We start from the raw sequence: 19,461 nt of genomic DNA on the forward strand, positions 1-19,461 counted from the left end.
CCCACAGGATACTTCGAGGTTGGAGAGGCCTTTCGAGGAGATGGAGGTTCATGATATGGTGAGGAAAGTGGCCAAAGACAAAGCACTTGGGTTGGATGGATTTTCTATGGGATTCTTCCAAACTTGTTGGGAAGTGGTGAAAGGGAATTATTTAAGGTGTTTTAGGAGCTGTTCATGGCTGGAAATTTTGAAAAAAGCCTTAATGCCTATATCATTAATTCCTAAAACGATTGGAGCATCGGATGTCAAAGATTTTCGGCCTATTGGTCTTATAAGTGGGGTGTATAAGATCAGCTCTAAAGTGCTTGCAAGCCGATTAGGGGAGGTGTTGGGGAAAATTATAACAAAACCCCAAAACACATTTGTACAAGGAAGGCAAATCCTAGCTTCAGTCCTCATTGCCAATGAGTGTCTAGATAGCAAACAAAAATATGGTAAATCAAGGATCCTTTGTAAGTTAGATATGGAGAAGGCATGTGATCTTGTTAATTGGGATTTCCTACTCTACTTGCTTACTTAGGAGGTGTGGCTTTGGGGAGAGATAGTGCATATCAATAGCGAGATTCTCTATGCTGGTAAATGGTAGTCCAATTGGCCTTTTCAACAATTCGCTAGGTCTGAGACAAGGGGATCCACTGCCCCCACTCCTCTTTGTTATTATTATGGAGGCATTGAGCAAAATGACTTCGACGTTGGTTTGCTGTGGTTTCATGGCTGTATTCTCGGCTGGTGACCCCACTAGGGGTGCTGTTAACATTTCTCATTTGGTATTTGCAGATGATACACTTATATTCTGTGAGGTAGAACAAATCCAATTGCAGGCACTAAGGGCACTCCCTACTTTGTTTTGAAGCGGCATCGGGTTTGAAAGTGAACCTTCAAAAAACTGAATTGGTGCTAGTTGGTAATGTTCATAATATTAGACAACTAGCTAACGCTTTAGGATGCAAGGTGTTTGCCTTACCTATGAATTACTTGGGTCTACCGTTGGGGGCTGCCTTAAGGAAGGTAACAATATGGGACATAGTGATTGAGAAGATCGAGTGTAGACTGGCTGGTTGGAAAAGACTATATCTGTCGAAAGGGGGCAGGATCACTTTAATCAAAAGTACTCTTTCTAATCTACCAACGTACTTTTTCTCTTTTCCCAATTCCAGCAAGTGTGGCGAGCCGGATTGAGAAACTATACAAGGACTTCCTTTGGAGTGGCATGGGGGATGACTTTAAATTCCATTTAGTCAAATTGACTAAGATATGTTCCCCACTTCCCATGGGAGGGTTGGGTATTAGAAATCTAAAGACTTTCAATATGGCATTACTTGGGAAATGGTTGTGGCGATATAACACGGAATCGGAAGCTCTATGGAAGTTGGTGATTGATTATAAATATGGAAGTGTGAGGGAGGGTTGGAATAGTAGAGAGTTAAATGGGCCTCACGGAGTGGGGATGTGGAAGCATATTCGTCGGGGATGGGAGGTGTTCTCTCGTCACCCTAGACTTGTGTTGGGAGATAGTTCTAGAATAAAATTCTGGAGTGACATATGATGTGGAAATAATACACTTAAAAGATTTATTCCCTTCAGTATTTAGGATGGCATGTGAGAAAGAAGCTTAGTGGCTGATTTTATGGAGATAGCTGGGGATCAAATACAGTGGAACATAATCTTTAGCAAGGCGGCTCAAGACTGGGAGGTTGGTAGTTTTGAGGAATTCTTTCGACTCTTGTATTCTGTGAGACCAAGCATCCTAGGAAATGATAAGTTGTGGTGGGTACCGGCAAGTAAAGGCACATTCTTGGTTCAATCGTTTTATAAGTCTCTCACACAGGTGCAGAACACTCAATTTCCTTGGAAGAGGATTTGGCATAATAAGGCACCTCCTAAAGCGACTTGCTTTGCATGGACAACTTCATTGGGAAAGATCTTGATGACGGATAATTTACAAAGACGCGAGGTGACCATAATAGACTGGTGATTCATGTGCAAGAAAAGCAGTGAAACTGTGGATCATCTTCTACCCCATTGTGATGTTACTAGAGTGTTATGGGTTGAGGTGTTCAGTAGACTAGAGGTAGCGTGGGTTATGCCCACCACATTGGAGGCGCTCTAAGCTCTTGGCTTGTTGGACAAATCTAGGAGGTATTCCACGAATCAAATCCGTGTGGAAGATGGTCCCTATTTGCATTCTATGGTTTTTATGGCAGGACCTGAATGACATGTTCGAAGACAAGGAGCGATTTTTTGAGGATCTTAGATCTGTTTTTGTTAGAATGTTATTCCTATGGGACATAGCTGTAGATTTTAATGGTTTAGGCTTGCATTATTTTCTTGTTTCCTTTTCTCCTTCCTAAATAGGTGTTCTCTCTTGTATACCATCTTGTGTACATAGGCTATGCCTATTATATTAGTACAATCGTTTAATTATCAAAAAATAAATAAAAAATCTCTTTTCTACAGAACTTGAGAATTTTTCCCATCATGACTTCATGAAGCATCTTCATACTCGGTGCTCATCATTTTTTTCCCATCATGACTTCATGAAGCATCTTCCCATGGGAGGGTTGGGTATTAGAAATCGGAAGCACCTGCAGATCATCCTTTTTTCCGTACATTCTTTCTTTCCATATTTTATTGCTCTCTTGTTGTTTTTATTTATACCTTGACACTAAGCACTTCTTTTCATGAGCTAGACATATGCTTATCCTTCTTATACTGCATTTGGCAGCAAAGACTTCAATTCTGATTTTTTTGTTACTTCTGTGCAAAAGTGCCCTTGCTGTTCCTGAGGGAGGCAAGAAATAATATTATTTAAGAACCCCTCTCTCTGGACTATTAGCCATATTTGATTCAGTTGAACATCACCATTTGTTTCTTCATATCCTACAAGTTTCAGTTAACTTTGCTGTATGATTTTGAACAGCTTGGCCAATAAAAAAAAAAAAAAGATTTTGAACAGCTTTGAATTTACTTGCGCATCACTAAGACACTGCAAGACCTTCATGCATGCTTAAATGCTTATTTCCCAACTCTTCCCTTGTTTCTTTTAGTTTTGTCATTTTCGAAGATATGCCTGGTATTTGTTTATGACAGCATTTATATTTTGATTAAATCCTTGATTTAAACTGAAGCTTTAGTTGAGTTTCCACCATTGCAGGTTACTTCATTTATTTTGTATTAGCTCTCATTGCTGCTTGCAAGGGTTGGCCATGTTGGTCTAACTCTTGTGGTTTTATCGTCATGGGTATGCCTTCAATCTTAATTACTGACTCGATGCCCATGTTAGGGATTGTTAAGTATTGAATCGTGCAAATTTTTTCTTTGCAGCTTTCCCAAAAATTCTATTTTTTGCCGCGTTTCTTTTACTTTTATCATTCTGGTATGTTTCTCCATTTTATCATTCAGTTATTCAAAATATATCTGCAATAACTTCCATTTGAATGAAAGTCTAGAGTTCATTAGTTTTCCTCTTGAGTCATGAATGCAATTGCCAATCTTTGAATGTCGAAAGTACAGTCTTTCATCCAAAAGGGTTCCTTAAAAGAAGAAGAATCACCAATAGCTCCAGTAGCACTTTGTTTTACAAATTTTAAATGGCAAATCTGGGAAGTAATCAATCTCCACAACCCCCCTTCTGATCAAGGAAAAATAATCTGTCTCAGAGCTTGCACCTTATCTTAAAACTGAAGGGAGTGGATATTTTTTTCCATGTTTTATCTATACTGCATAGAATTTGAAAAGGACTGTTCAAGGACAAATTTTTTGGGTAGGAAGAAATTTTTTAGTAACGTCGCCAGTTTCCCTAAATGTTCATTAGTTATCTGCTTTATTAATCTTTGATGGGTTCTGTTAGTTGGAGCTTTCTGCACGAATTTTCTGTTTATTTTAAATTTCTTACTTTGCTTTTGTCTGCAATTCACAAAGTTCTGCTTTAAATGCTATGGCAGTCAATAATACTAAGTGAATTATGTAGTTGTTTGTGTAGCCTACATAGCTTTGATAGGGAAGTGCCATCTATAGTCTAGCACTATCACATGCTGCTGGATACAATTTGGAGCCAATGACCTCTTTTTTCTCCAATATATAAAGGAGTAGCATTTGGATGATGTATCTGTTTTATTTTTCCTTTTCCGTGGTGCACATGATTTTTTGGCCATTCATTCCATGACGACACCTAGAGTACCGGAATTGTAAAAAAAAAAGAAGAAGTCATTATCCGTTCAATTAAGTTCCCTCAACAATGTTGGAGCTATTAGATGTATACCTTAACCATCATTTGATTTTGAATATTTTAGTTGTATTTGAAAATATTTTCATTGCATTTGATCGATGTAAAAAACCTCTTTCGGGCTAGTGTTTCCTATGACAATTTTCTATGTTTCTCTGGTGGATGCTTTTTATAGGGTTGACCTTTGCCATCAAGCAAACGATGAGGATGATGAATATGAAGAAAGCAGTTCTCAGGAAGCTTTATTGGATAAGACCTCAAATAAACCAAGTTCATCAAAAACAGATGGTCATAGAAAGCGTTTTCCCCTCCACTTTTTCAATGTTGGAAGCCGCCAAAAGATTGTGATATTGGTATGCCCAACAGTGAAACCCCTTGTTACTTGTTGAGCATCTACTTCTGAAGATAGACTACTTATTGAGTATCTACTCATCAGAAAGATCAATTTATTCAACTCTGTTAACTCACTTCTTATTTCAGGTCACTGTTCTAGTTTTTGTTGTAATGATGGCATGTGCTCTAATAATCTGGATTGGGATGGGAAAGAATCATATTGATTCTGCAGTTGTGGCTCGGGTATGGACACAGTAATTACAATTCTACTTTTCCACTTTGATGTTGTCAAAATCACCGTCTAGTGTTTTTCAACAGAATGCCTGTCATCACCACTATTGTGCTGGAAAGATTTCTAGCAGCCTATTTGGGGGCACATAGCTACTGTCAATTAATGCTGTAAATTAGTTGGGTGGCCAATCTGTTTCCTCTTGCATTTTGTATATCAACTTTGGAGAGAGGTTGTGTGATTATTTATATAACATGTCGTTTAAAATAAAACAGTAACTACTTGTATTAAAGATATGTTCTCAACTTTATTAACTTAACCATATATTGTTAGTGAAATGAATTGCTAAAAAAAATATAAATTAAATTAGTTTTCCTATAGTAAAAGGTAGGTTGAGTATTCCAGCACGGTATTGAAGTCTTCTGGTTTTTGTTTATAAGTGAAGCCATGGTGCAATAATTCTACTCATCAATGCAGGTGTATGTAGACTTTTTTGCCATAGCAATACTTTTATTAGGAGGAGCGTTAGCATGTTATGGTGAGCAACTACATTTCAGTAGTCAGTTTTCTTTTGCAATTTCTGTTTGTGGCATATTGCCTGTTGCTTGATGTAATGCCAAGTGCTCTCACCCTGTTGTATAGTGTGGCATAAGAAATGAAGATTCCTCGTGGTGTCACTAATTTATTTTGAAGGAATGCTAATTGTAAAATTAATCAATAGTGGGATACTTGTTTTCTTGCATAATGCTTTTCATCAGTATTTTTCTTTCTTAGTATTTTTCCCTGCATAGCTCTTGTAGATTAGATTAAGATATGCCCTTTGTTCTTCTATTAGGATCTTATTATGTGACTTTATAATCTTATAAAATAAAACAATCTGAGAACTATATGACTTTATTGCATATTTTTCCACTTGTCCTAGGTATTTAGTTGTGATAGTCTTGGTCCTTTTTTATTAAATTAGCTTAACCTAATATTCCCTTGTCCATATTTTATCCTTTCTTTGAATTCTGAGCTCATGAGTGAGTCATCAATTATGGGAATGGAGTTCAGGAATGAGATAGGGTAGCATATCTCATGGCTTTTTGTGTCGGTGTTGAATTCTAGATAGTCTTAGTTTTTTTCTTCTTTTAATGGGGGTGAACTTATTATTATAAGTGCTTTTAAGCTAACTTTTTTTGGAGCTCAATGGTGCATACCTGAAACAAACTCTCACTGCTTTAGGGGCAGAACATTGCACACCAAGAGCATACATGTTCATAAAATCAATTTAGTTGGTGGAATTTAGAAACTAAAATGTTTGAGTCGGATTACCGAATACAGGGTTAGGAATATTCAGCCTCATTTAAAAAGATATAGCCAAAAAAAATCAGAATATAGATAATTAACAGTGAGAGGAATGGGTGATGCCGGGACGAGTGGTAGATCTATTAGCCTGCTCAAGATGTCAATTTGAGAGTGAATGCAGCAGAATATTATGAAAAATTAATCCAATCTGTTTAAGGTGGTGCATTTGGCATGAAAGAAATTATCGAAGTGTCAAAGAGCTGACAAGGACAATGGAGGATCTCAAATCTTTTCATCAACATGCTATACTTGTGGCAGGCTGTTGATTTAAGTTTCTCTAGCTTTAGTTCCAAGGACTTCTTTGATCTTTTTACTTTCTGTAGTTAGGTATATCTGATGTATACTCCCATATTACTTTGATAGTGCGTTTTTTATCATAAACTAAAATTTGCTCATTAAAAAAAAAAACAGTGGGAGGTATCATATATCATTACTCACCAAGTGGGCTTGGATATGTTTTTTTGCCAGAGTCAGTAAGTATATATGAGTTAGGTTTGTTGAAATGACAATTGAATAGTTGACATGGATGTGATGGCAATGGTGACAAGACATCTAGTGCCTTACTTGGTGATGTATGATTTTGCTTTTTCATGAGTTACCATCTTCCAGCACAGGATTTTGACAAGCACAAATGGTTGAAATGATATATATTGTGGATGGATGAATGGAAACCTTCATGAATGGAAACCTTCTTTCCTTTTTAATGCAAATTAGTACTTGGTTTTTCCTTTTTCAAAAGAAGAACAACCTATTAAGCATCCGCATACGAGTAAAAAATGTTGCAATGGTATTGCTCCCAATGAGGATATATACATCACAGTGGTAAATTACAAAGTTCAATTATGTTATCTTCCCTTCAGCGTTGCTTAATATAATAATATAAGATGTACCACAATTTTTTACTTCACTACACAAAAGAACCAGTATGCAGGATGGGGCAATTTAGCGGCAAGGTCTTGGGCTTAGTTTTAACTGACAATATGTCATAGGACTAGCAGGGCACCTTGGCGATTTGCTTAATGCCCTATCAAAATGAAAATTTAGTTTTCAATGGCTGCCCTCTTCATTTTTAATCTTCTCTCTCTCCATTGTTGCTGATTTTCTTGACAATTTTCTTAACTTTGTGCTTTGAGTATCATTCAGGACTTCTATTATGCTTGAAGATTAGCAAAGTTAGATCTGAGCAAGCTTCATCTGAAATGTGGAAGGTATCAAATCCGTTGGTGTTTCATGTATTGTTATCATTTCTTTTGCGAGTACCATAGCCGGATCTGGATATATTTCATCTGGTGGCTCCATTGTGATGTTAGGAAAGGCCTGTTATTGACTTGTGTATATAGGGTCATTTGTCTTTGTATATTTATACTAGTATTCTTCTCTGCACAGTTTGCAGGTGTAGCTGTTGTTTCTGTGCTCTGTTTCACTTCAAGTTCTTTTGTAGCTCTTTTAACTGATATTCCGGTACAGACTTGACTATTGGTCTAAATTCCTTTAACAATTAAAAAAAAAAAATTGCCAACTTGGTCTAATAGCTTTCTCTAACTTCGTAATTTCATTATGGTTGCAGATGCTATATCACTGGTATCGACATCGCGTAAATGTTGTTTGTGCATCTCTTTTACTGATTGTTTATTTTTTTATAGGTATGTGGTTCTAATTTTCTATCGCAGGCTTTATTTTACTTATAAAAAAAATCCCATCCCAGGTTATTGATTTGGCTGAAAATGATGAGGGGGCATTTTCAGAGTTGGTTCATTTTGAACCTTTTCTGTTTTGTTCACATTTTTACTAATCCTCCCATCGCTTCGCATCTTATCTTGTTCTTCCTTTATTTCTCTTCTTGGTGGCATTCCCACGATTTCTGCTACCTGCAATTATCCTGGTTGATTTTGCACTATGCTTTGCGGGAGGGTACAATTTCTCCATGCTCAAACCATTTTCCATGACACTATGCAGTGCTTTTTTTATATAAGTAACTACGGAGTGTTTTTAAAGTTAATTTGTTGGGAGATCTGAATTAAGTGTTCTTATATCTGCTGAAGGACGAGTCCTATATTTGCACTTATCAATTTCTAGAGTGGTTAAGGATTGAACCCATTGGCATATCTGACTGTCCTCGATGTGATATTAAAAAAAAAAACTATGATTTATTTGAAAATGTTCATCGATTGATTTTCTGTTCAAGAGAGGGTGACTAGTTTTTCAAGAGAATATAAGTGTTTTGAAGGAGCAGTATGTAAGAGTGAATGAGCGAAGGCTACCCTGGAGAGAGTTAAATATTTTGGTTGTGGAAGTTGTGGAAGAGATCAATTGTGTTAGAATATATGTTTGTAATCAGCAAAAGTGTATGAGGGTATATGGGTCACTTGTATTTTGCGTGTATATATATATGTTTGTACACAGTAAATAAAGTAAGTTTTTGTCATATCTCTTTGTACATGATATCAGAGAGCGATTTTCATGAATCTAAGTTCACTATTGTTTGAGAGTGTTTTTCGGTGTAGAATTCAAGCTCACCATGTTCGCTGTTGTCTTTTGTGCATTTATGTTGCTCGTCAACGCCCGTGGTGGGTTGAAGCATTTTCTGGCATGTTTCCGGCATCATCTTCGGTACTGGACACCGGGGGTGAACTCACCGGAAGTTTTTGTGGGTACCGGGCCTGATTTCCATCATCAGCAGCTGCCGGAAAGTGCCTCTGTCACCGGTCCAAAGACGTTTGGTTGCAGGTATAAGCTTATTCCAATCTTGAGTGGGGGTAACCCCAAACCTGGATAGGATTTTATTCCAATATGGAATAAAACCTATTTGGTAACACGGATAAGCTTAAACTTATTCTGGGTTAGGATACCTAATCCGTATTCTAAAGGGTTGGAACCTGATACTGAGACAGGTTGTTGGTTCCGGCCAATTCCAGTCTGATATATACCGGTTCTGAACTAGTACATGCTTATTTTGATTGATACAGAGCCGGAATTGGGGTTTTGAAGGAGGTTTTTTTTTTTTTTTTTTTTTTTTCAAGTACTTGAGTTGGGTTCTCATATTATGTGCGAATTTTCTATTTCCAAGTGGAATTGTGACATTTTGCTGCATAATGGTAACTGACTACTATTAGCAATCTGAATGTGTGATGAGCCATTATAAGGCCGAACATTGCTAAGAGTATCAGAAGAGCTAGTCATGTGATTAGACGCACCTGAATCAACAAGCCATGTAAGGGAACTGTTACCTAGCAGTCCTAAGGCTGAAAATGCTGAAATAATCATTTGTTGAACCATCTTTGTAGTAAGAGTAGAAGAATCTCCCGCAGTAGCAGAAGAAGAGGAACCCACAGTAGCCTAATAAGCATTAGCCTGACGATTCTGGGGACGAGTAGGACAATCTTTAATAATATGGCCCGGTTTCTTACAGTAGTTGCAAGATTTTCTTGCACAGTGGGCATCAATATGTCCGTATTCCTTGCAGCTGAAGCATTGAACATTCCGCATGTTCCGTCCCTTGCATTTCCCGTGAGCAGCATAAGCCACAGCATTGGGTATCATTTTGTCATGTTGATAAGTGGCCTGGGTGGCAAGACGCTGCTCCTCACGAAGTAACTCCCCAAAACAAACATCCAAAGAGGGCACAGGATCACGGTTCATCAAATTGGAGCGAGTGACCTCAAATTCAGGTCGTAACTTCATTAAAAACTGATCATGCTTGCTTTGTTCATGAACGGCCTGCATAACAGAGAGAGAAGCTTCCGAGACCTTGGCATAAATCATGTCAGTAAACTCTCCCCACAGAGTATTAAAGCCAGAAAAATAATCTTGAATAGAGAGATCGCCCTGAGTGTAACTGGCAATCTCGTATTCTAATTGAAAATGCGGGCAGTATTTTCCTGATTATATACTTTTCGTAAGTATTCCCACATAGATTGAGCAGTCTTATAAGGCTTTAGATTGAGAACAATAAGGGGATCAACAGAGCCTAAAATCCATGTCATCACCCTAGCATCTTTAATTTTCCATTGAGCCAACTTAGGAGGCTCAGTAGGAGCGGGCTCACTACCATCAATATGACCCCATAAATCTTTCCCCAAAACAAATAAGCGAAATTGAAATTTCCAAGCAGAATAATTCTTACCCGTAAATTTCACAGTAAAAGAATCTGAAGACATGATGCTCATAAAATGGAAACCAGCCAAGAATAATACTGCACGTATCTACTAAGCACCAAAAAATTGAAAATTGTCGAGAACCAAAGAAAAGGAACTGCCGTGAATCAAACAAACCCAAGTTGTCGAGAAACCAAAAAAAAATTCAACTCACAGAAACTACCGAGAAGCCCAACTCCTGCATAGAAACTGCCGAAAGCTACACAGAGACTTCCGAGAAGCCCAAATCTATCACAGAAACTGCCGAAAGCTACAAAACTCCAAGAAATATCACAGCCCAGTGACAACGACAGCAAGAAACCAGCACAGACAGTGCCGACGGGATGAAAACTGACACCCACCACCGAGAAAAAAAAATAATCGCAGCCCAGCCACAAGCAAACAACTCACAGAAAGTGCCGACAGAGTCAACACTAGCCTCCAACCAGAAAAAAAATAAAAAATCCCACGAGAATGAACCAGAAATATTTCTTAAGGTTTGGCTTTTGATACCATGTCAAGTGGATTCAATGCCTCCTTAGTGAGGATTTCCTTTCATTATATAGGCACAAGTGTGCAAGATACAAGGATGGAATCAAGGCTAAATTACAGGAATTAAATTTATTTACAAGAAAGGAAACTATGACTATGTACAAAATCTGTCTAAGTATGGAACGTTTGCTATCTAAATAAGGAAGTAGATATATAAAACTCATAATAGAAAATAAGGCAAGTGGAGACGTATCATGCTGTCAATATGGCAACTAAGTTTGAGTCACCGCTTACATCAAACTTTAATATGCCTATGACTTCAGTAAAATTGGATGAGAAGAACTATATGTTATGGTCAAGATCTGTTACAATATTTTTGAAAGGTAAGGGACTTTCTAGCCACTTGGTTAATCCAAAACCCAACTCAAGTAACCCTACATTTGCTCAATGGGAGCAAGAGGATGCTCAAATCTTGTTCTTGATGTTGACCAGTATTGAGTCTAACATTTGCTCTAGTTTGATTCATTTTGACACTATCCAAGAAGTGTGGATCCATCTCAAGCATATGTATTTGGGTGTTGGGAACACAACCTGCATTTATGAGCTATGCAAGCAGCTTTTTGCATTGGAACAAGGTACTCTGGGTCTGGAAGAGTATCATTCTCAAGTGATGAGCATATGTGAAGAACTCAAGATGTATCAACCTATCACTTTTGATGTTTCACGTATGCTACAACAATGTGAAGATTTTAATATTCGGTTTCTTGTTGGTTTAAAACCTTAATACGAGTCGGTGAGGTCTCAAATTTTGGTGAGTCCACAACTCCCCTCATTTCCTGATGTGTTCTCCTGACTTTAGCGTGCCATGTTATTTGGGCACGGATCTCAATTGTCTTATGATCCAGTTAGTGAGAGATCCACTTTGGTTGCTTCTTATGTTGCTCCTGGTGGGCGTGGAGGCTGAGGTGGTAGAAGTGCACGTGGGGGATGTGATATCAAAGGTAATTGCAATCGAGGTCGTGAGCCTCGTAAGTGCACCCATTGTGGTCGCACTAACCATTCAGTGGACTATTGTTGGGACCTACACAGTAGGCCATATGGGTTTGCTAATCAAGCAATTTGCCAAGATGCTACATCACAGTCAACGAGATCCAACCCAACTTCAGATATGATTAGTATATCAAATGATGAGTATGAGCGGTTTTTGGGTTGCACAGGGACTTAATCTTCCACAGCTACTCTTACCCACTGAGGTATAGCATCCGCATATCTTATCTCATCCACTCAAGGTCCATGGATCATTGATTCAGGAGCTAATGAACATTTGACCGGTTTTTCTTCTGCCTTGTCTAAGTTAAATACTGTACCATCTTTAAAAAATGTCACTCTTGCTAATGGTTCTCTTGCTAAAGTTACAGACATTTGATCCACTAAGCTCACTGACTCCATATCCTTGTCATCTGTCCTATATGCTCGTTGTTTTCCTTTTAGTTTGTTATCTATTAGTAAGATTACTCAAAATCCACAATGTTCAGTGACTTTTTATCCCTCTTCATCTATTTTTCAGGATCTCAAGACAGGGGGAATAAGATTGGTACGGGCATGAAGCTGGTGGTCTGTATTACCTTGATGTTCAACAGTCACCCACTTGAGCCCTTACCTCCCCCTCATCGTCTACTTTTGAATGGCACTGTCGCCTTAGTCACTCCCCCTTTCTGTTTTGAAGTGTTAAATTAGGAATTTGGGAAATGTGTCTCCCTTCTCTTGTGAAGCTTGTCAACTTAGTAAATATCATCGTGTCTTTTGTTCCTTGTATTGATAAATGAGCATCAAATCCTTTTGAATTGGTTCACTCTGATATATGGGGACCAATCAACATTGAATCAAACAAGTTTCAATATTTTGTTACATTTGTTGATGACTACTCTCGTATAATTGCCAGTAGCTTCGGCCGCCCCAACCAAAGCTCCACACCCTGCTAAGGAACGGAAGCAAGAAAAGATGGCTTACGCAATGAAGCCGCCGAAGCAGCAGGGTGTGGATGAACCCCAGGAGCATATTCACAAGATCAGGATCACCCTCTCCTCCAAGAACGTCAAGAATCTCGAGAAAGTTTGTGCGGATTTAGTTCGTGGTGCCAAGGACAAGCGTTTGAGGGTTAAGGGACCAGTGAGAATGCCCACCAAGGTTCTGCACATTACCACCAGGAAGTCCCCTTGCGGTGAAGGCACCAACACTTGGGATAGATTTGAGCTTCGTGTCCACAAACGAGTAATTGATCTCTTCAGCTCCCCTGATGTTGTTAAGCAGATCACCTCTATCACTATTGAACCTGGTGTGGAGGTTGAGGTTACCATTGCAGATTCTTGAATGTAGACTACTACAGTTTCGCACTTCCAATCACCTAGTTAATTAGATGTCCTTAATGTTCAATTTCCCAGTTTTTTTGGAACATGTCAAGCCTCAAGCTTGACTGATGCTGTTGGGTTAATGCATTACCTGTTTTTTATGTGAAAGACGTGTGCAAGGAGGGATTTTTTGTTTTGGTACTTTTTTATTAATCTTAAATTGAGGTTTTTGAATGATTAATTACTGCTATATTTGATGTTAAATACCATAAGAAATGTTTTTTGGTCATAAAAAAAAAATACTCTCGTATAACATGGTTGTTTTTTATGAAGGCCAGATCTGAACTTCTTTCCACATTCCAAGTGTTCTAGAAAGAAATTAATACTCAATTTAACAAAAAGGTTCAAGTTTTGCATTCTGATAATGTTAGAGAATATCTATCTAGTGCCTTTGTTACTTAAGTGACAAAGGAATTGTTCATTAAACATCATGTTCATATACACCCCAACAGAATGGGGTGGCTTAACGCAAAAACCGGCATTTGTTAGATGTAACCTGAGCACTATTGCTACATTTGCATGTTCCTAAATGTTTTTGGAGTGATGGTGTTCTTATTGCTTGTCATCTTATTAATTGTATGCCTTCATCAGTTCTTGATGGTTCCTCTCCCTTCTCCATCTTGTTTCCATCATCTTCACCATTTTTTCTTCCACAAAAAATCTTTGGGTTTGTTTACTTTGTTCATAACCTTGGTCTAGGTTTTGATAAACTTGACCCCCGTTCTACCAAGTGTCTCTTCATTGGTTATTCCTGGACTCAAAAAGGATATCGTTGCTATAGTCCTATTCTTAGACGCTACTTCACGAGTGCTAATGTTATCTGTTTTGAATCTGTACTCTATTTTTTGAAAACATTTTCAAGTGTTGAGTGTGATCCTCTACCATTACCTACTCTTACACTATCTCCCTCACACTCACCTAACCTTATCCAACCCTCCTTAGCCCCTTCCCCAGTTCCTTTACAGGTTTACTCACGTCGCTTGCGGCCACTGACTCCCATGCCCCAACCCCCCAACCAGTCGTGTCTCCATCTTCAGGTCCTGAGTTGCCCAATACTTCAGACTCTCTACCTATTGCTCTTTGTAAAGGTAATCATTCTTGTGTTACTTGACATCCTATTAGTCAATTTGTTTCATATCATACTTTATCCCCTTCATTCTCATGTTTTACATCTCAACTTTCAAAACTCTCTATTCTTAAGAAACTTCAAGATGCATTATCTAATCCGGGGAAAATGAAATGGATGCCTTTCACTATAACGGCACATGGGATCTTGTTCCACTACCACCTAGTAAACAACTTGTTGGCTGTAAATGGGTATATACTATCAAATTTCATCTTGATGGTTCTATAGAACATCTGAAAGCCTGCTTGGTTGCAAAGGGCTACACTCAAACCTATGGCATTGACTACGAAGAGACATTCTCCCCAATTGCCAAAATTTCTTCTGTTCGAGTGTTAATCTCTCTTGCTGCTAATTTAGACTGGTCCTTATTTCAACTGGATGTTAAAAATGCATTCCTACATGGCGAAATGCATGAGAAAGTTTATATGGAGCAACCACTTGGGTTTGTTGTTCAAGGGAAGTATCGAGGTACTGTATGCAAGTTAAAGAAGGCATCACTATGTAAGTGAAATACTTCAGGAGGTATTTAAGTGAAATACCTCGAACACTATGTAAGTTTACATAGTATTCGAGGTATTTCACTTAAATATTTCACTTAAATACAATACTCAAGTATTTCACTATGTAAGTGAAATACCTCGAACACATAGTGATGCATCACTATGTAAGTGAAATACTTCACGAGTCCTATTCTTATACGGTTTGAAACAATCTCGTCGAGCATGGTTTGGAAGGTTCTCTGATGTTGTATTGACATTTGGTCTTCACAGATGTCAAACAAATCACTCGGTATTTTACTTACATAGTGATGCAGGTCACATTTTGTTAGTTGTATATGTGGATGATATTGTAATTACTAGGAGTGACTCTGCTGGAATTACTAGACTAAAACAATTTTTACATTATCAGTTTCAGACGAAAGACTTGGGCAACTTTAGATATTTCCTTGAAATTGAAGTCAGTAGATCTAAAAAGGGTATCAACCTATTTCAGAGGAAATATGTACTTGATCTTCTGGAAGAAACCTGCATGTTGGGTGCACGACCTATTGGCACTCCTATGGATCCAAATCCTAAATTCTTGAAAGAGGAATGAGAATTGTTAGGAGATCCAGGTATGTATCAAAGACTTGTTGGAAAATTGAACTATCTCACTATCACTAGACTAGACATCTCTTATGTAGTGAGTGTACTGACTCAGTTTTTACAAATGCCTAGGATCTCACATTGGAATGCTGTAATTCATATTCTTCGTTATCTTAAGTGAGTACCTGGCCTTGAAGTATTATATCGACCAAATGGACATCTTAGGGTTGAAGCCTTTTCAAATGCTGATTGGGCAGGATCCCCTTTCAAATAGAAGATCTACTACTGGATATTGTACTTTTGTAGGAGGTAACTTGGTTACATGGAAGAGTAAGAAACAAACAGTAGTAGCTTGGTCTAGTGCGGAAGCTGAATACAGGGCAATGGCTCATACTACTAGTGAGCTGACATAGTTGCAACACTTTCTTCAAGAGATTGGGTTTCTAGCTCCTATCCCTCTACAATTATTTTGCGATAATCAAGCTACACTGCATATTGCCTATAGCCCTGTGTTTCATGAGGACTAAACATATAGAAATTGATTGTCACTTCATTCGAGATAGGATACTAAGTGGTGACATTGCTACACCTTTTGTGAAGTCTACCAATCAACTCGCAGATGTGTTTACTTAATCTTTGTGTTGAAGTCGATTAAAACCTATTCGTTTCAAGCTGAGTTTATATGATATATATGCCCCAGCTTGAGGGAGAGTGTTAGAATATATGTTTGTAATTAGCAAATGTGTATGACAGTATATGGGTCACTTGTATTTAGGGTATATATATATGTTTGTACACAATGAATAAAGTAAGTTTTTGTCTTATCTCTTTGTACAAGTTGCATCATCATGAGGTTCATCAAATTGCAGGAGATAAATCAGAGGCAATGATCTGTAGCTACTTTTGGAAAGATTGTGAACCTTTACTTGTCTGCCTAAGAGGTAAATGTGAGGTGGAGAGTGATTACTTAGCAAGGTTTGTGGTGAATATGGAATCATTCAAAGGAATAGAGCTTCAGTGATGCTCGCGTAAACTTTAGATATACATAGTTGAGAACTTCAGCTCGTTATCATTTATTAAGAGAACAAGCTAAAAGCTCTCACAAAGGTTCCATTGGAAGGGGAAACTGTTTAGACCATGGGAGATCTGCATGAGATTAGAAATTGAAACTTGGAAGCTTGACTGAAAAGTTAAAGAAAAGTTTGGGTTAATCACAGATCCAAAGACCACACCTCACGCTTTTGTGTCTTTATTGTTATTTTTTGGTAAACCCTTACATATTTGGTTTAATTTTTATTTTTTCAATTCTTTTTTGCCTCAACCTCACACAATTGCTGTAAGCACAAATAGCTCGCATCTTATATTTTGAAGTTAAAAAAAAAAAAAAGACGGCTCTTCTATCATTCTGGTTATGAAACTTGATTGAGTAGTTTTAATTGTATCTGGTTCCATGCCAGTTGTTGCTCCAACACAAAAATAAGTAGTGCTAGGTGTTCTTTGTGCATCTGCTATAAATTTTTATGGATCGAGTTTACATGATTTCTTAGTATTCTTTTTCTATTTCTAATTAGGTGTTCCTCTTGTATATGTACTTGGGCAATGCCTATTTCTTTTGACGTTACCATTATGGCATTTTAGTGGGCGACATAGGGTATTCTTGACAATGTTTAAGCAGGGCATAGCATGAACTTGCTCCTTTATAGTAGGGATCAATCAATGCAATCTTTCTGAAGAAGTAATGAACTTAACAGTAACTTATTGTATGAAGATCATGATGTTGTCAGGTTCATCGATACCCTCAGCCTTTATATTATGGATCATGAGAGAATTACCGCCATCAGTAGTGGCTAACATACGAGAAGCAAGTACAATAGCTTTCATTGCTGATAGTTCACCTTCAGTGCATCATCCTTGGTGCTGGACAGCTGCAACACAGAATCAGGTTTGCACATCCTTTTTGCTGGTTCATTCATTAATGCAATGTTTATGAACTAAATTTTTCATGACTATTGATGTGGAACTCTCAACCTTAACTACATTATTTGTGGAGTGCTTTTCTTTTCAACGAGGACTCACCCCCCCCCCCCCCCCCCCTCCTTTTTTTCCCTCTCTCTTTCTCTCTCTCTCAAACATAAATGGCGCTAAATGGAAGAGACCAAGTTAGTCAGCATCATTGGTTGCTGATCCATAAATTCTTACTGGTCACCCTTAAACCAAAAAAAAAAAAAAAAAGAAGTTAGGATCATCACATTTGCAGTGGTCACATATACCTATTTAATTATGATTGAGTTTAGGATTTTCAATTAACTGGTATTTTTTGGTGATGGCATAAAATTGAGATAGTTAAAACAGTATGTGATGGTGGAATTCAAAACAAATGACAATATTTTCTTCTAGAGAATGGGAATGAGAAGTTCTTGCTCTCTATAATGTTCAAACGAGACTCCAATTGTATCATTGACTAGTCCTTTTGAGTATGGGTCATCTGGTTTGGGCCATACATTAGGGTGTTACAAATGGTATTAGAGCCTATCCTAACCATATATGTGAGACTTGAGTCGTGTCACCTATGAGAGAGTGGCCCGATGAGGACGTCAGGAATATTAGGGGGGAGATTGTGATACCCTATATGATAAGGGTAAGAGTAGGTAGTGTATGGGATCCCTTATTACTTGAGAACGAGAAGTTCTTACTCTTTATAATATTCAAAAGGGGTTCCAATTCTATCATTGACTAGTCATTTTGGAGTATAGACCATATGGTTTGGGTCTTCCATTGGGGCATTACATTGAACATATTGAGTTAGAAGCAGAAACAACGGTCAGGTGAAATGGCATCTATATCAGAGGATTGGATTAGTGTAAAGCAAGATAAAACGTAGAAGCATGAGAAGGAACCAGTAAAGAGTGATTGGTTTCCAATAGTTTACACTGCAGTGATTATGCAACAAGACTACTTGAGTCAAGTTGTAAGCTATAGATAAAATGGTTGCCAAAAGACATCTGAGTCAATGAAAATCCGTTTGACTTGCTGCCGGTCTACAAATGAAGCTGTATTTCTACTAAAAGCATTGCAGTTATTTATGGAAAAGACACAAATCTAGACTAACGCTCATGATCACCAAACATGGTGTTTCTAACAAGCTTGGTTCTATATTTGACAGTTAAGATGCAGCATGTTGGTTGATTATTTTCTTACAAGTTTGCCTGAAGCAGTAGACCTGTATTCCTTTTGTATTATGCATTGGTGCAGTACATATCTCGTATTCTTCAATGCCCTATTAGGAGCCTTTTCCAATATGATGCCTTGGCCGTTCTTATTAACTGTGAAATACTATTTTGCATGTTTTGGTCTAGTCATTTAGATGTATGCATGGACCAGAGACAAGATTTTCTTTCTTATCCCCTCCATTTATATATGCATGCAATGCATTTATGTGTAAGATCATGAGTACAAGGCTTTTGTCCACCATTTGTGATTTTTTAGGTTTGCCCATGCAGATATCAAGAGCCAGTCCCATATAATTGACTTTCTGAATGCAAATGACTGCTCTCTTACTGATAGATTAGTGAAGAAGGCTGAGATTTCTGAATGGACAATGGTGTGAATGTGACACTGAGATCAAGGGATTAAAATAGACTGCTGAGTTACATCCTTCGATGGCATTCAGAGTACGACCTCAAGGTTGCTGATTGCCGCGGTTTTGACATTATTGGCATGTGTTTACCGACAGTATGTTACTTGTCAAATTGTATATAGTGACTGTAATAGTATCCTAATAGAGGGATTTTCTACCTCTCCAGTTACAAAAAATTTTTAAAAGCTGATTTTTCTAATGAAGGAATCCATCTTCTTTGTTTGATTTTCCTATATTTTGTTTCATGGCCCTTGCTTTATAAACTGATTTGTGCTCCTTGCAAAACTGGACAAAACTTGAACTTGGCTTACATTGATTGCTTTAAAAATTTCGGTTTTGTCAATTTTGCAAATGAGTTCTACATTCTCAACTTTCATAAAATTGATTTAAGTTATTCTATTCCTAATCTAGCTTATATAATATAATTTAATTTGAAAGATAAATTT

The 19,461-nt window shown here is 37.7% G+C and overlaps 2 protein-coding genes across 8 annotated transcripts in view; both read left to right on the top strand.

Annotated features, from left to right (window-relative positions):
* Positions 1-19,248, top strand: part of LOC122276224 (tobamovirus multiplication protein 1-like) — a 32,003-nt gene extending 12,755 nt beyond the window's left edge. Inside the window, exons 4-14 of one of the 7 annotated variants that reach the window (XR_006228811.1) lie at positions 3,155-3,241; positions 3,325-3,376; positions 4,401-4,578; positions 4,706-4,801; positions 5,265-5,325; positions 7,278-7,342; positions 7,521-7,595; positions 7,702-7,777; positions 8,713-8,861; positions 16,248-16,319; positions 17,163-17,200. Coding sequence is in view for 4 of the 7 variants with exons in the window: in XM_043085787.1 (XP_042941721.1) it covers positions 3,155-3,241; positions 3,325-3,376; positions 4,401-4,578; positions 4,706-4,801; positions 5,265-5,325; positions 7,278-7,342; positions 7,521-7,595; positions 7,702-7,777; positions 16,248-16,319; positions 17,163-17,320; positions 18,879-18,902 (944 nt within the window). In the remaining 3 variants the exon portion in view is untranslated. Of the gene's footprint in view, positions 1-3,134; positions 3,242-3,324; positions 3,377-4,400; positions 4,579-4,705; positions 4,802-5,264; positions 5,326-7,277; positions 7,343-7,520; positions 7,596-7,701; positions 7,778-8,712; positions 8,862-12,326; positions 12,660-16,247; positions 16,320-17,162; positions 17,321-18,878 lie in introns of those variants that run through there. The other 6 variants (XM_043085787.1, XM_043085790.1, XR_006228810.1 and 3 more) reach the window with 6 other exon arrangements.
* On the top strand, positions 12,702-13,348 carry LOC122276227 (40S ribosomal protein S20-2-like). Its single transcript, XM_043085794.1, has one exon. It carries the CDS (start codon positions 12,761-12,763, stop codon positions 13,127-13,129), a length of 369 nt encoding a protein of 122 aa, XP_042941728.1. The 5' UTR covers positions 12,702-12,760; the 3' UTR covers positions 13,130-13,348.
* Positions 19,249-19,461: the final 213 nt, after the last annotated feature.

This window comes from Carya illinoinensis, chromosome 9 (assembly GCF_018687715.1).
Source record: "Carya illinoinensis cultivar Pawnee chromosome 9, C.illinoinensisPawnee_v1, whole genome shotgun sequence".
Lineage (NCBI taxonomy): Eukaryota > Viridiplantae > Streptophyta > Magnoliopsida > Fagales > Juglandaceae > Carya > Carya illinoinensis.

Coding starts and splice junctions, on each gene's coding strand:
- LOC122276227 (XM_043085794.1), top strand. CDS start 12,761: ATGGCTTACGCAATGAAGCCGCCGAAGCAGCAGGGTGTGGATGAACCC.